The 14,483-nt window shown below is 33.4% G+C and overlaps 2 protein-coding genes across 2 annotated transcripts in view; both read left to right on the forward strand.

The window, feature by feature from the left end:
- LOC135837071 (vesicular glutamate transporter 3-like) overlaps positions 1-14,483 on the forward strand; it is a 63,774-nt gene that overhangs the window by 22,005 nt on the left and 27,286 nt on the right. The window lies entirely within an intron of this gene.
- LOC135837072 (vesicular glutamate transporter 3-like) lies at positions 816-9,545 on the forward strand. Its single transcript, XM_065352225.1, has 9 exons — positions 816-1,249; positions 1,412-1,642; positions 1,732-1,906; positions 3,570-3,703; positions 3,805-3,925; positions 4,015-4,148; positions 4,217-4,359; positions 4,466-4,586; positions 4,669-9,545. The coding sequence occupies exons 1-9, from the start codon at positions 1,082-1,084 to the stop codon at positions 4,840-4,842; spliced, it is 1,401 nt and encodes a 466-aa protein (XP_065208297.1). The 5' UTR covers positions 816-1,081; the 3' UTR covers positions 4,843-9,545.

Here is a 14,483-nt window from a genome sequence, read left to right on the forward strand (position 1 = left end):
CAAGGTCACTGACCCGTCTGTCCGGCTTCTCGAGATCTTTCGTCTTCCATCCTAGTCTCTTGAGAGGCTAGACAGGTAGGCTAATGACCTCGACAGGCTTGACTGGAAAACAGACGATCTTGAGAGGCCAGACAAACAGGTCAATGCATTTTTAAATACATACAAATAGCTTTTAATTTTGATCATTTGATGCAAGTGTTTTTATTATTTTTTTTTTTTTGGAGGGGGAGAAGTTGTGGGCTATTCACAATTCTTGATGAATTCATTTCACAAGCCTTATGATTTTTCTTACTTCTCATTTCGTCGACGTATAAATTAAATTTCATGCTATCAACATAGACACATAATGTGTTGCGAAATCTTAATGCTGTCATCACGTGATACCGCAGAACCGTGTGTAGGCAATATCAAAAAGCTACAAATTTATAATTTATCATTAGTGATCCGAGAAAGTCTATCGGAATTTTTTATCAAGTGAAATGAAACACATATCTATGCAGTAAAAATCAAGATTTATTTTCATACTAAGTATGTTTTAAAATCACGTGATACCATTTCTACAATTTTCTTTGAAGAATTATCTTGAACTGATCTACGGATCATCGCATCGAATGTATCAGCGAGGAAATTAGTTTCTGGAACCGGAACGGTTAAATCAATGTTGTACACGATCTACACTTCTAAAATTAAGTGCCTATAGATTATCATTCGAAGTATTTCTATTAAAAATTTAATTTTTCATCCAATGAGTACCTACTTAAACATGTGTTTTAATATACAAACTCATATTATGTTGAATTTTTGAACTTAATTACCCCTCATATGGGCGCTATCATGTGTACAAATAATATTTATTGCATGCTCGAATCGTTGATAAAAAAAATTTAGTGCAGGTGATAAGCTAGTTTGTAGTATTTCCGCGCCTTGCCTCGTGTAATATCTGTGTACATCATAAATAAGAAGTATCATTGTTTCGTTGCTTCATTTTGAAAATTACCGCCAGATACGAGTATGTGAAGCAGGAATAACTCGCCGATTGTTGGAATTTTTGGTTTTTTAACGTTTCGTGAACGCGAAGAAAATGTTTTTCCATTTAGAATGTATTTTTTCTCAGAAAAGATACATGATCGCGTTTCTGGCGTTTTTCGGGTACGTGAATATGTTCTGTTTGAGGGCCAATTTGAGCATGGCTATTGTCGAGATGACGTCGAATAAAACTGTGGTGCTGGAAAATGGAACTTTGGTCAGGGTAAGTGTGATCCTGGTGATGCTTTTTTTAATTGAAGGTTCAATTCTAAATTTTTCAAGAAAGCGAGTGAGTTGTATATTTTTGAACTCTATAGAATCATATATTCTTTCGTGAGCCTTCATTTACTGCGAATTTGAGTTATTCTCAAGATTTTCATTACAGCGTCCGGAATTCGAATGGAGCTCCCAAGACAAAGGCTTCGCATTGAGTGCATTCTCCTTCGGGTACATTTTCACAGTAGTCGGAGGTTTAATGGCTGCCAAATACGGAGGAGCGACCGTTTTTGGCGTAGGAATCGCTCTTACAGCCTTGGCCACTTTCTTAACTCCATATTTGGTGTACTTGGATTTCAAATGGTTCATTATGAGTCGCATCGTCGAAGGGATTTTTGAAGTAAATAAAATACGAATTGAATTACAGAACAGCTCTGGCCTTACCTATTATTTTTTATTTGGGAATAATATAGACTCACGTCAATGTAGGCTATCGCTTTTTCCAGCATGTCAGAGTTGTGGTCCAAATGGTCGCCTCCTGAAGAACGTTCCAGACTTGTGTCGTATAGTTTCACCGGTGTTTATGTGGGGTTAACTATATCGTATCCGATATCCGGGTTCGTAGCTGGGATTTGGGGATGGCCTGCCATTTTTTACACCACAGGTAAAATTCTTGATGTCTATTGGGGAGAATTGCCTGCAATTTTAGCTGTGTGATTTGAGTAGGTGGGGTGCATTTTTCAGTCGATTCGAATCAATCATTTTCAATTTTTCAAATGAATGAATTGAAAAATTTGCTATGAAAATCAATCTGGATCGCAAGTTCTCGTTGGAAAAATTAGACCATGTTTTCCATCGATGAATGAGGGAAAATGAAATTGTCATTTTTTAAAATCTGGAAAAACTATGCTAATTTTTATTTCATGTCTGGTGGTCTTCTTTATTCAATTTTTTTGATGGGCAGTGTCAAGTTCCACATCTTACGAATACATATTATCTAAACAAGAATGATCAAGTTTTTTTTAAATTTTACCTAATGCTCAGACATTTCAATTTAGAAAAAAATTCTTCAAGTTTTTCAATTTTTTTGTTTATCAAAATACAATATTTTCATTTTTTGACACTTTGATAAATATATCCTAATATTTTCATCATTTTTTTCTATTTTTGGACTTTTCAAAATTTTCAGATTTTTAATTTTTTTTTCAACATCAACGTAATTTTTAAATTTTTTTCACGTATTGAAAATTATATTTAATTTTTTTTAAGCTTTATATTCTTGTAGTAATTTTTTTACTTGTTCAATTGTTATTCGTTTATTTTGAAAATTTTTCACAACTCTTTTAATTTTGGAAAAATATTTGAAATTTGTTTTTTTTCCAATCATGGCTCCAAAAAGTACTAATTAAGTCCAACTTAATCTGAAAATTGCTCAAAAGTCATGCTTTTTAGCCAAAAATTACCCAAATGCCTTGATTTCTTGCCAAAAATACTAACGTACGTTTCGCTTTTGTCCACATTTAGGTACCATTTAATCTTTACCAGTAACTTCAAAAAGTCTCGTTTTTTCCAACAATTGACGAAAATTCTTGCTTTTTACTAAATTGCTGAAAAATCATTTTTATTCAAAAATGCCAAAATATTGCCAAAAAGTCCCAGTTTTTTGCTAAAAATGTCAAAAAGTCCAACTTTTTTTCTTCTAAAAAGTAAAAATTGTTTCCATGTTTTAATTTTTTGCCAAAAAGTAAGTACTCAAAATTGTTGCTTTTTTGCAAAAAAAAATCCAAAAAAATTTCAACTTTTTTTCCAAAAATTGCTTCAAAAGCTCGGGTTTTTATCAAAATTTCCAAAAAAGCACCGTTTTTTGTTGAAATAGTTGAAACCTCTCTTTTTTGCAGCAAAAGATTGCTGAAAATTCTCACTTTTATGTCAAAAATTTCCGGAAAATCTTGCTTTATAACCATTAAGTTCATAAGTTGCGAAATACTCTCACTATTCTGACAAAAATTTGGAAAAAATATAATTTTTTTGCCAGTAGATTGCCAAAAAGTTTTTGAACTTCATTTTATTTCATTTTTTTGTCCAAAAAATATTCCAATTTTTTGGTCCTTTTTTTATAACACGAATATTTCACCAGAACTTCGAAAAAATTCAAGCATTTCTGTCAACTTTTTTGATTTCCCAAACCTCCATTTAACCCCCCCAAATTTTCTTCCGCATGAGCAATTCATTCTCCTGTCTCACCAATCAAATCAGCTAGAATTGCTTTCGAATTTATGATAAAATGCATATCCTAATTAATTATTGTTGATGGAAAATTCGTACAGGTGGAGCTGCTCTAATATGGTCTGTATTTTGGCTCACTCTGGTTAAAAATGACCCTGCTTCGGATAGAAGAATGTCCAATGCTGAGAGGCTGTTTCTGACTGAGAGACTTAAAAATATCGTAAAGGATTCCGAGGTGATTGGATTACTCTTGATTCTTGAATCATAAACGTGATATCTTTAGTGCGGTTTGAGCAGGTTTTGAAATAATAGATTTATGTTCTTTTTGTTCGATAGATCAGTTACCCTTGGTGTGATATTCTTACATCGATCCCTGTGTGGACTTTGTGTATCGTTGAATTTGTCTTCAGCTGCGGTTACACGATTATTATTTTATATTTACCTCTTTATATTAAAGGTCAGACTTTTTTTTTCTTTTGAATTTTGGTGTAAATTGGACGGATTGGATTTGAATTTGATTTGGTTTTTCTTCTCATTGAAATTCAGATATCAGTAGTATAGATATAAATCAAATCGGTATTTTGTCAGCATTGCCTCATCTGTGTGCTGTAGCATCTCATCCAATAGCCGGATATTTGGCTGACTATTTCCGAAATAAGAAGATCCTCGATGCGACTCAAGTAAATCCTGTCGTAAGTTTCTGGTATACCAGTGCAATCCACGTACTTATATTTTAATTCTTCTGTAGACTCATAAATTGTATATCTGCGCTGGGTTCTCAATCGGAGCCCTCTTACTTAACGTGGCAGCATTTTGGCCGAATTTCGCCGGTATTATTATATCTTTATCGATATTCAGATTATTTACAAGTTTCAGTGACGTCGCATTTCAGTAAGTAGAGTACCTAGTTCAATTGAATTCGAGTGGTTCGATTGTGAATTAATTAAATAATTAGACTTATCACTGTTGATGTGACAATGTTGTTATTTTATCGCAGCGTCAACGTTATCGACTTGTCACCCAAATACTCGAGTCTGCTGATTGGTATGGGTACCTCATTTTTCACCCTGGGTGCCATTTTGAGCCCACTTTTTATTGGTTTAATGGTCCAGCATCACGTAAGTGCAGAAATATTGGATTAAACGATTTTTCATTTCAATTACCTGTTAACTTATTATCTCTATATCTATCCTCTTATAGAGCCAAGAAGAATGGAATTTTTGTTTCATCTCCTTCAGTATAATATACCTCTTCGGAGCTGCTCTTTATTGGGTTTTGGGATCGGGGAAGTTGCAATCGTGGGATAAATCTTCCGCATCCCAATGTACCAATGAAGCAGAACAACGTAATGATACGCAGATGGAAGAACGATGACGTAGACGCAGACCTAGATGCGTGAAACAGATCGAAGAAAGTTCAATGAACTCAGATCTAGCTTATTTTCAAAACGATCGAAGTTCTAGCCGAGTGTTCCTGTTTTCAAAATTTAATCAGGGTCCATTTATATATTCAAATGACTCGCGTTTTTTTTCTTTCGTGGGCCATTTGATGCTATGAAGTATGAGTATGGATATTTAAAAGCTCGATTAAAGGCTGAATTTATCTGGTAGAGAAGAGATCAATCAATTGAAAGGAAAGAAAATTCTCGATTTTAATTTAAAGATGATTAATAAACACTTTTTAATTTTTTTAATACCTAATAGTGTTTCTTACTTATCTTGAAAATTTGGCACATCGCCTTCAAGGAGGAAATTAATTTTAATTTTGTTGTTGCAGTGGAATTCTCGATAGTTCGTTCAACCTTTCAGTTAAATGTTTTTTGAAAATTTTAATGACTTTACTGAAATTATAACCTTCAGTCATATGAAACGATATTTTCAATACTCCCCCCCCCCCATTTTCGTCTGAAGGTGGATTTCGTCAACTATTATGAGAGGATTTAGGTGATATTTTTTCAACAGGAATTAATTAGACATCATCATAATTTTACAAATCGATCTTCCCTATAATTTGGCCTCATATTTCTTAGGACGAAACTACGAGTATAGAGGTTTTTTGAGAGGGGAAGAGAGGTTCGACTGAAAATTTGCCGACTGATATAGAGAAAAAATACCGATTTTTCAGATTGATATCATATTCATATAGGTATATGACTTATAGTCCGGCATATGACAATAGGAGTAATTGCACCCCCCCCCCCCCGATCCTCCGGGACAACTATTTTCTTAAAGGGGACATCCTAAGGAACATTTTAAAGCAAACTTGCCCAAAAAAAAGTTGGCCTTACTTACAAAATGGCGGCCATTTTTATTGACAGGTAAGCCGAAATCGCAGATTTTGCGTTCCAACATAGGACTATTGCACGAAATTTTTCAAACCTTACAAATGTAGATCGAAAGATCATGCAAAAATGTATCACCTGTCAAAATTTCAAGTACTAAAGTGCGTTTTTCGATTTTTGGTGAATTTTTGAAAATCCAATTTAGGCCAAAACTGAGGGAAAAAATCAAAATTTTACCAAATTGACCAAGAAAGCTGAAAATTGGGATACATCCTATTTTCGACATGCCAAATCGATTGGAAACGGTTTCAACCCGTTTTGAGCAGTTCTGGAGCCTCCAGCAGATTTTTGAAACTCGAAATTCCCACAAAATTCCATCAAATTGGAGTAGTAAAGCTGAAATTTATTCTAAAAACTAATTTCAATACGCTACGAAGTACTGCAGGTGAATTTCAAGCCATTTTAGAGCATCCAGCGACTTTTTTGAAGATTACTAGAGCCTCCAGAAGATTTTTAAAACTTGAAATTCCCACAAAATATCATTAAATGGAGTTGGAAAGCCGAAATTCATTCTGCAAACTACGCTACGATGTTGACTGCAGGTGAATTTCAAGTCATTTTAGAGCCTCCAGCAACTTTTTGAAAATTACTGGAGCCTCCAGCAGATTTTTAAAACTCGAAATTCCCACAAAATATCATTAAATGGAGTTGGAAAGCCCGAAATTCATTCTGCAAACTAATTTCAATACGCTACGAAGTTGACTGCTGGTGGATTTCAAGTCGTTTTGGAGCCTCCAGCGACTTTTTGAAAGGTTGTATGGCGTTTTTTTGGAAAATTGAAATTTCCTAAAAGTAGGCTGGAAGCTTTAAAACCATTTGAAACCACCAAGTAGTCTGCGAAGTAAATTTCAGCTTGCCGCAACTCCATTTGATACATTAATGTTGCAGGAATTTCAAGTTTCAAAAATCTACCAGAGGCTCCAGTAATTTTCAAAAAAGTCGCTGGAGGCTCCAGAACGACTTGAATCCACCTGAAGTCGTCTTCAGAGGGTGTTAAAATTGGAGTGTAGAGTATATTTCAGCTTCCCATCTCCATTTTTTGATGAAATTTTGTAAAAATTTCAATTTTCAAAAATCTGCTGGAGGCTCCAGTAATTTTCAAAAAAGTCGCTGGAGGCTCTAAAATGACTTGAAATTTACCTGCAGTGCTTCGTAGCGCATTGAAATTAGTTTTTAGAATAAATTTCAGCTTCAACAACTCCTATTTGATGGAATTTTGTGGGTATTTCGAGTTTCAAAAATCTTCTGGAGGCTCTAGTAATTTTCAAAAAAGTCGCTGGATGCTCTAAAATTACTTGAAATTCACCTGCAGTACTTCGTAGCGTATTGAAATTAGTTTTTAGAATAAATTTCAGCTTTACTACTCCAATTTGATGGAATTTTGTGGGTATTTCGAGTTTCAAAAATCTTCTGGAGGCTCTAGTAATTTTCAAAAAAGTCGCTGGATGCTCTAAAATGACTTGAAATTCACCTGCAGTACTTCGTAGCGTATTGAAATTAGTTTTTAGAATAGATTTCAGCTTTACTACTCCAATTTGATGGAATTTTGTGGGAATTTCGAGTTTCAAAAATCTGCTGAAAGCTCCAGAACTGCTCAAAACGGGTTTAAACCGTTTCCAATCGATTTGGCATGTCGAAAATAGGTTATATCCCAAATTTCAGCTTTCTTGGTCAATTTGGTAAAATTTTGATTTTTTCCCTCAGTTTTGGCCTAAATTGGATTTTCAAAAATTCACCAAAAATCGAAAAACGCACTTTAGCGCTTGAAATTTTGACAGGTGATAAATATTTGCATGATCTTACTTCGATCTACCTTTGTAAGATTTGAAAAATTTCGTGCAAGTCTTATGTTGGAACGCAAAATCTGCGATTTCGGCTGACCTGTCAATCAAAATGGCCGCAATTTTGTAAGTAAGGCCTACTTTTTTTTGGGCAAGTTTGCTTTAAAATGTTCATTAGGATGTCCCCGTTAAGAAAATAGTTGTCTCGGAGGATCGGCGGCGGCGGGGGGGGGGGGTGCAATTACTCCTATTGTCATATGCCGGACTGTTATAGAGGTTTTAATTTTCTATTTTGGATTTTTGGGGGCTCAAATGTGAAGCAAGGACAAAAGTTTTATTTTTTTTTAAAGTTGATTTTGAAAAAAAAAGAGGACAGAAACGAGCGAAGCGATGGTGAAAACTTTCAGAAATTTGTATTTTGAGAGAACTAAAAACTAAATGCAACGAGTTTTATTTTTTGACTTTTAAAAATTTTAGAATTTGATAGATTTTTTTTTAGGATGTTAATTTTGAAAAATAAAAAAGAATATGCCCAAGTGAGGAGGAAATCTCTTGAAAATTTGTACCATTTTCTCACTTCAAAGTTTTAAAAATTGGATGATATATTTTTAAAAATAAATTTTAATCCAGAAAAAGAAAACGAAACAAGGCCGAGCGAAACGAGTACAAGAGCTTTCGAAAATTTGTGTTTTGAGAAATAAAAAATTACCCTTCTTTGACCCCCCTCTCGACGGCCCTGATTGTAACCTTCAATCTATCAGACGATGTTTTTAATCCCCCTCCACCTCTCGTCTAAAAGTTGATTTCGCCAACTATGAGATGAGTTAGGTGATATTTTTCCAACTGGACTGAATTCGTCATCATTTTACGAATCGATCTTCACTGGACCGATCAGATTCTGGGAAATTTACTCGGCTCCGTGAAAAATTTTCCAGTTACGAGAATTCGAAGCTCGCATTGAAGAGTGAACGTGTTAATTACAAGTACATATACACCGGTTGCTAAGTGGCGAGTGAAATGAGATTTTTCAAATTTCGTACATTGGAACGATTCCTAATTCTGGGAAAAGTTGTGATTATTTATTAAATTATACAATACAGGGGTCGGCATAAGTTAGTATTCCTATTCGAAAACTGATGCGTTCTTTTTAACACCCTGTTGTCTGTAATGAGTAGATAGAAAGTCTTGTAGGTAGTGCGTTGTGTTCGTGGAAGTCCCACCAACACTTTGGTAATAATAGTTTTTTCCCCGCTATGTCACTACAGAAAAAAAAATCATTTTCATTTGAACAAATTTTCGTTTGTGCAAATCGGAATACTAACTTATGCCGACCCCTGTATTATGGTCGTGTGTTCTGCACGAGCTATTTGCATATCTTCTCTAGATTGCCAAAATGTCTTTTCTAAGAGGAAACTAAATTTCTAAGAAATCTTTACGATTTTGTTTTTTTAATTTCTCCTTGTTCAATCTCATATAAATACGTCTAGAATTCAATATATATTTTTGTCGTTTGTGAAGACTCTTACTCGAATGAAGTAATAAGTATCTTAGTTCCTTTTTGTTCTTCAATTTTGTTCGTCATTTCGCGAGTTCGTGAGTTATTTAATTTTTTCCCCATTGAAAAAATGAATATTAGAGTATATAAAGCATGCATTTTACTCGTGAGTTTAATCGTTTTTCTATCTCTCATTTCCACGGCTTACTCAGCAGCAGCTTCTTATCCAAGTGAAAACGAATGTCGAGTTGGATGTGAACGCGGATGTAGAGCAACCGGACAAAATTACAATTGCTACAATGCTGGAAACTTGGGAGGAAATCAATGGGTTTGCGCGTGTTGGAATAATAGTAAACCTGTGCGACCTCCAGGTCAATAATGATTAATGTATAGAACTTTTCAAATTTAATAATCCGGATTTATTTGATGACCAGTACGAGAAATCGAGAAATGATTTTTTTTTTAAATTTTTAAACCAATTATACCTAATGAATGAATCTTTAAAAATTTAATATTATTCAACCTTGTATGTAGGTACCTATGTTATTTTCTTAAATTGATGTAAATTTATCTAAAGCTCGATGTTAAAACAAACTAATGTGAGCAGTCCAGCAAACGAAAATTTATAATGTAGATGCAAATGTGCAATCAAATATGTAACTGCAAATAGCAGTAAAAATGCAAATTTTGATGTGAATATAAATATTTAATTTTAAATTTTCTATTAATATGTAAAATTTACTTCTAATTTCACTTTGAGTGTTAATTGAAAGATTATGAAAAATATGATGAAGAATTACTTTCATTTTCACTATTGTACGTTACACATTTTGGACACCTCTTAGTCTTATGTTAGTACGGAGGCTACGGATGTACGGAAGAGGTTGAAGGGGTCTAATCAAAAAACCTAGTAGATACATATTCGGCCTCAGAGTTCCAAAAACTGACCAAGAGCTACATATACGTTAAACGCTAACGGTATGATCTATTTCAGAGTAACATATTTATAAACATCCCCCCTCCCCCTCAAAAAAAATTGTGGAATTATTCAAAAGTGACCTCGCGATCTACATATCAAAATGGGTCAACATTTCGGCAGAAAAATAAAACAAATTGTATTAGCAGATTTGAATAATTTTGAAGCCAAAATGAGATCTTGATTTTTGGGATTTTTGAAAGTGTTATACGATCGACCTATCGAAATGAATTGAAATTATGCGAGAAATTGAAATATTTTAAACAATTATTGACCAGTCATGATATTTGAGTTTTTCAAAAAAGATGTGTTGAAATTTCGTCGAATAAAAATCAATGATTCCCATCAATGTGTTTTTGAGCAGTTTTTATGAATTTTATGATTAAAATGAAATCATGATTTTTAAGATTTTTGAAAAAGTGGCATGCGACCTATCGAAATGTGTTAAAATTTCGTGAAAAATTTAAATATTTCAACGAAAATGTTTTTTGAGCATTTTTGAAGAATTTTAAACTCTAAAATGGGTCATGATTTTTGATATTTTCGAAACATGTGTCTTGTGACTCATCAAAACATGAATTGAAATTTCGTGTGGAATTAAAGTATCTCGACGGAAATATATTTTTAACATTTTTGATGAATTTTGAGGCCCAAAATTGGGTCAAGATATTTGAGATTATTTCCACCAAAGTTTTTTGAGCAGTTTTTAGGAATTTTATAGTTAAAATGAGATCACGATTTTAAAACTTTTGAAAAAAAGCCACGCGTCATATCGAAACGCGTTAAAATTTTGTGAAAAATTGAAATATTTCAACGAAAATGTTTTTTGAGCACTTTTGAAACATCTTGAGCCCAAAATCGGTCAAATTTAGTCATCATTTTTTGGATTAGATATTGATGAAATGTCGTGCGACCTATCAAAATGGGTTAAAATTCCACAAGAACGTGAAATAGTTGAACGAAAATATATTTTGAGCATTTTCGATAAATTTTGACACCCAAAATTAAGCCATGATGTTTTAGACTTTCAAAGTCATGTGATCCACTGAAATGTGTGAAAATTTCAGCGGAAAATAAAAATTTCCTATTGAATTTTTTTTCAGCGGTTTTGAAGAATTTTGAGGCCAAAATGAGATTATGATTTTTGGGATTTTTGAAAAAGTGTCACGTGACGTAAATATCAAAATAAGTTAGAATTTTTCGAGAAATTAAAATATTTCGACGAAAATTTTTGTTGAGCATTTTTGAAGAATTTTGAGCCCTAAAATAGATCATGGTTTTCGGTGAGTTTTTGGAACATGTGTCTCGTGAGCCGTCAAAATGTGTTAAAATTTCAACGAAAATATTTTTTGAGCAATTTTGAAGAATTTTGAGGTCTAAAATGGGCCACGGTTTTTGATATTTTCGGAAAATGTGTCTTGTGACCTATTAAAATGTATTAAAATTTTGCGAGAAATTGAAATATTGCGAACTCCAAAATTTGGTCATCTTTTACGGGACTTTTGAGAGAGCTGTCATGTCAACTATTAAAATTGGTGGTTATAAAACAGCAGAAAATCAAAAATTTCCATCAAAACTCGATTGGAACAATTTTGAAACATTTTGGGCATAAAAACTTATGAACTATAATTGTCCAATAATCACGCTCAAGGGTCGACAGAGCCCCATTATACAACCAGCAAGCTAGAGTTAATGTATATTCGGTTTGAGAGAAGTGCCAAGAGGCCCTAACTAGTAAAAAAAATCCAATTGAATATATTTTGGGCTGCAAAAATGCACTTCTTGCCATGGACTGTCGACTATTATCGATTTATGCAACGTATTCTACCAATCAATTGCCAGAATCATACAACGAAAAGAAGCTCTCAACTCAACTTAGCCAGATGCGAAACGACTCATTTCTTCAACGATTTCTAGAAGAGGAAGCTCTATTAAGCTTTCGACTTTCGATTTATGTATGTACGATATGTACATACCTACGGAATTTTTCATTTCGTTGACATTTTCAGACCAAAAGAATCGAGTGAAGAATCGTACTTCGTCGTAGTTGAAATTTTAAATCAAGTATATTATTAAGAATCTACATAAGTGCATAATACGAGTATGTAATAATGCAGACAGATATACGAGACATCGAACGTACTGCGTAGTTTTTTTTGTACGAGTAAGTATACCGGTACCTACTTTGTATGCATTTTTGGAAATTATCCAAGTCATTACATAATGCCACGCTATCGCCACTCTAGATTAGTTCCACCTACACGGTACAATAGCGAGGGATGAATCAGATTCGATAAAATTCTAAACAGGTGTTTCAAATAAAATACCTTATCAATTTGATTGTTATCGCAGTGTGCATTAGGTCTCTTACGATGATGTTTATATGACGCATCTATATATTAAAATTATGACCGAATTCTTTTGACTCTGAGATCTCAGCAACGGCTGAACCGATTTTGATCGACGAAGTCTCAAAAAAAAGCTTTTGACCCGTAGATGTGCAGGTTTTTATCAAAAGTTCAAAAAGTTGCCCCGAAAAGCTCAAAAAAGCTCAATAATTGATTTTAGCCTTTACGTAGCGCATTTGACGTATATGCAGTAGTACGTATATTATAACTTGAAAGAGCATCAAAAGAAGTTAAATGTTGAAGAAAAAAGTTTACAAAAAAGTTGCGCCTTAAAGCTCAAAAAAGCTCAATAAATGATTTTAGCCTATACGTAGCGCATTTAATGTATACAGAGAAGTACATATATTATACCTTGAAAGAGCATCGAAAGAAGTCTAATGTCAAAGAAAAAAGTTTACAAAAAAGTTGCGCCTTAAAGCTCAAAAAAGCTCAATAATTGATTTTAGCCTATACGTAGCGCATTCGATGTATTGTATACACAGTAGTATGCATATTATACCTTGAAAGAGCATCGAAAGAAGTCAAATGTAGAAGAAAAAAGTTCACAAAAAAGCTGTGCCTTAAAGCTCAAAAAAGCTCAATAATTGATTTTAGCCTATACGTAGCGCATTCGACATATATAGAGAAGTACGCATATTATACCTTGAAAGAGCATCAAACGAAGTCTAATGTTGAAGAAAAATGTTCACAAAAAAAACCTGTGCTGTAAAAAGCTCAAAAAAGCTCAATTATGACTGGATTCTTTTGACTGTAAGATCTCAGCAACGGCTGAACCAATTTTGCTCGAAGATGTCTCAAAAAAAAGCTTTTGACCCGTAGATGTGCAGGTTTTAATCAAAAGTTTGAAAAGTTTCGCCGTAAAGCTCAAAAAAGCTCAACAATTGATTTTATCCTATACGTACATAGCGCATTCTATATAATATACAGTAGAACGTACATTACACCTTGAAAGAGCATCGAAAGAAGTCAAATATTGAAGAATAAAGTTCACAAAAAAGTTGTGCCTTAAAGCTCAAAAAAGCTCAATAATTGATTTTAGCCTATACGTAGTGCATTCGACATATACAGAGAAGTACATACGTATATTATACCTTGAAAGAGCATCAAATGAAGTCCAATGTCAAAAAAAATGATTACAAAAAAGTTGTGCTGTAAAGCTCAAAAAAGCTCATTTTGTCATGGTTTTGAGAATCAGCCCATTTGATCTATACAAAGAAGTAAGTATATTATACCTTGAAAGAGCATCAAAAGAAGTCCAATGTCAAAGAAAAAATTTTACAAAAAAAGTTGTGCTATAAGCTCAAAAAAGCTCAATAATCGATGTTAACCCTATACTCAATGGTTTCAACGTATACAAAAAAGTATGTAATATATTATAGGTATACCTTAAAAGAGCATCACAAAAAGACAAAATCTTGAAGAAAAAAAGCTTACAAAAGTCTGTGGTCAAAGCTATGTGAAAGCTTGAAAGTTTTGGCCATGTAGTATTTGATCTTATTTGATGTGTAAAAAAAATATACAGATTGTACTTTGATAGATCGTCACAAAAAAAACATTCTAGACAGTAAAAAACTTTGGAAAATTGTCAGCAAAAGTTCAGGGAATGTTTGAAAGTTCATTGTAACAGTTTTTTGTCACAGCAAGATCTCTGCAACGCGACGGCTGAACTGATTTTGATAAACAGCCACTTGATAGAAAGGTTTTAGGTAAATAGTAGATATGCAGGTTTATGTTGAAAGTTCAACAATTTTCACCATGAGCTAAAAAAGCTCAAAACACCATTTACTAAATTTTAAAATGTGAAGTGAAATTACAACAAAAAATTGGTTTTAATTTGGATCTTTCAGGGTACAACATAAGTATTTTTGTCTACCCATTAAAAATATGGCCTAATCAATTATTGAACTTTTTAAAGCTTACTACACAATTCTTCATACTTTCAACATGAACTTGCACATCTACACTTTGAAGCCTTTCTATCAAGAGGTTGTTATTTTAGGTGAAATACCACATG

This window comes from Planococcus citri, chromosome 2 (assembly GCF_950023065.1).
Source record: "Planococcus citri chromosome 2, ihPlaCitr1.1, whole genome shotgun sequence".
In the NCBI taxonomy this organism is placed as follows: domain Eukaryota; kingdom Metazoa; phylum Arthropoda; class Insecta; order Hemiptera; family Pseudococcidae; genus Planococcus; species Planococcus citri.

What these genes read in the sequence shown, in the direction of transcription:
- LOC135837072 (XM_065352225.1), top strand. Translation starts at nt 1,082, where the DNA reads ATGTTTTTCCATTTAGAATGTATTTTTTCTCAGAAAAGATACATGATC. An exon ending in AAAATGGAACTTTGGTCAGG is followed by an intron (nt 1,250 to 1,411) that starts GTAAGTGTGATC and finishes TTTTCATTACAG; the next exon opens with CGTCCGGAATTCGAATGGAG. An exon ending in TTTACCTCTTTATATTAAAG is followed by an intron (nt 3,926 to 4,014) that starts GTCAGACTTTTT and finishes ATTGAAATTCAG; the next exon opens with ATATCAGTAGTATAGATATA.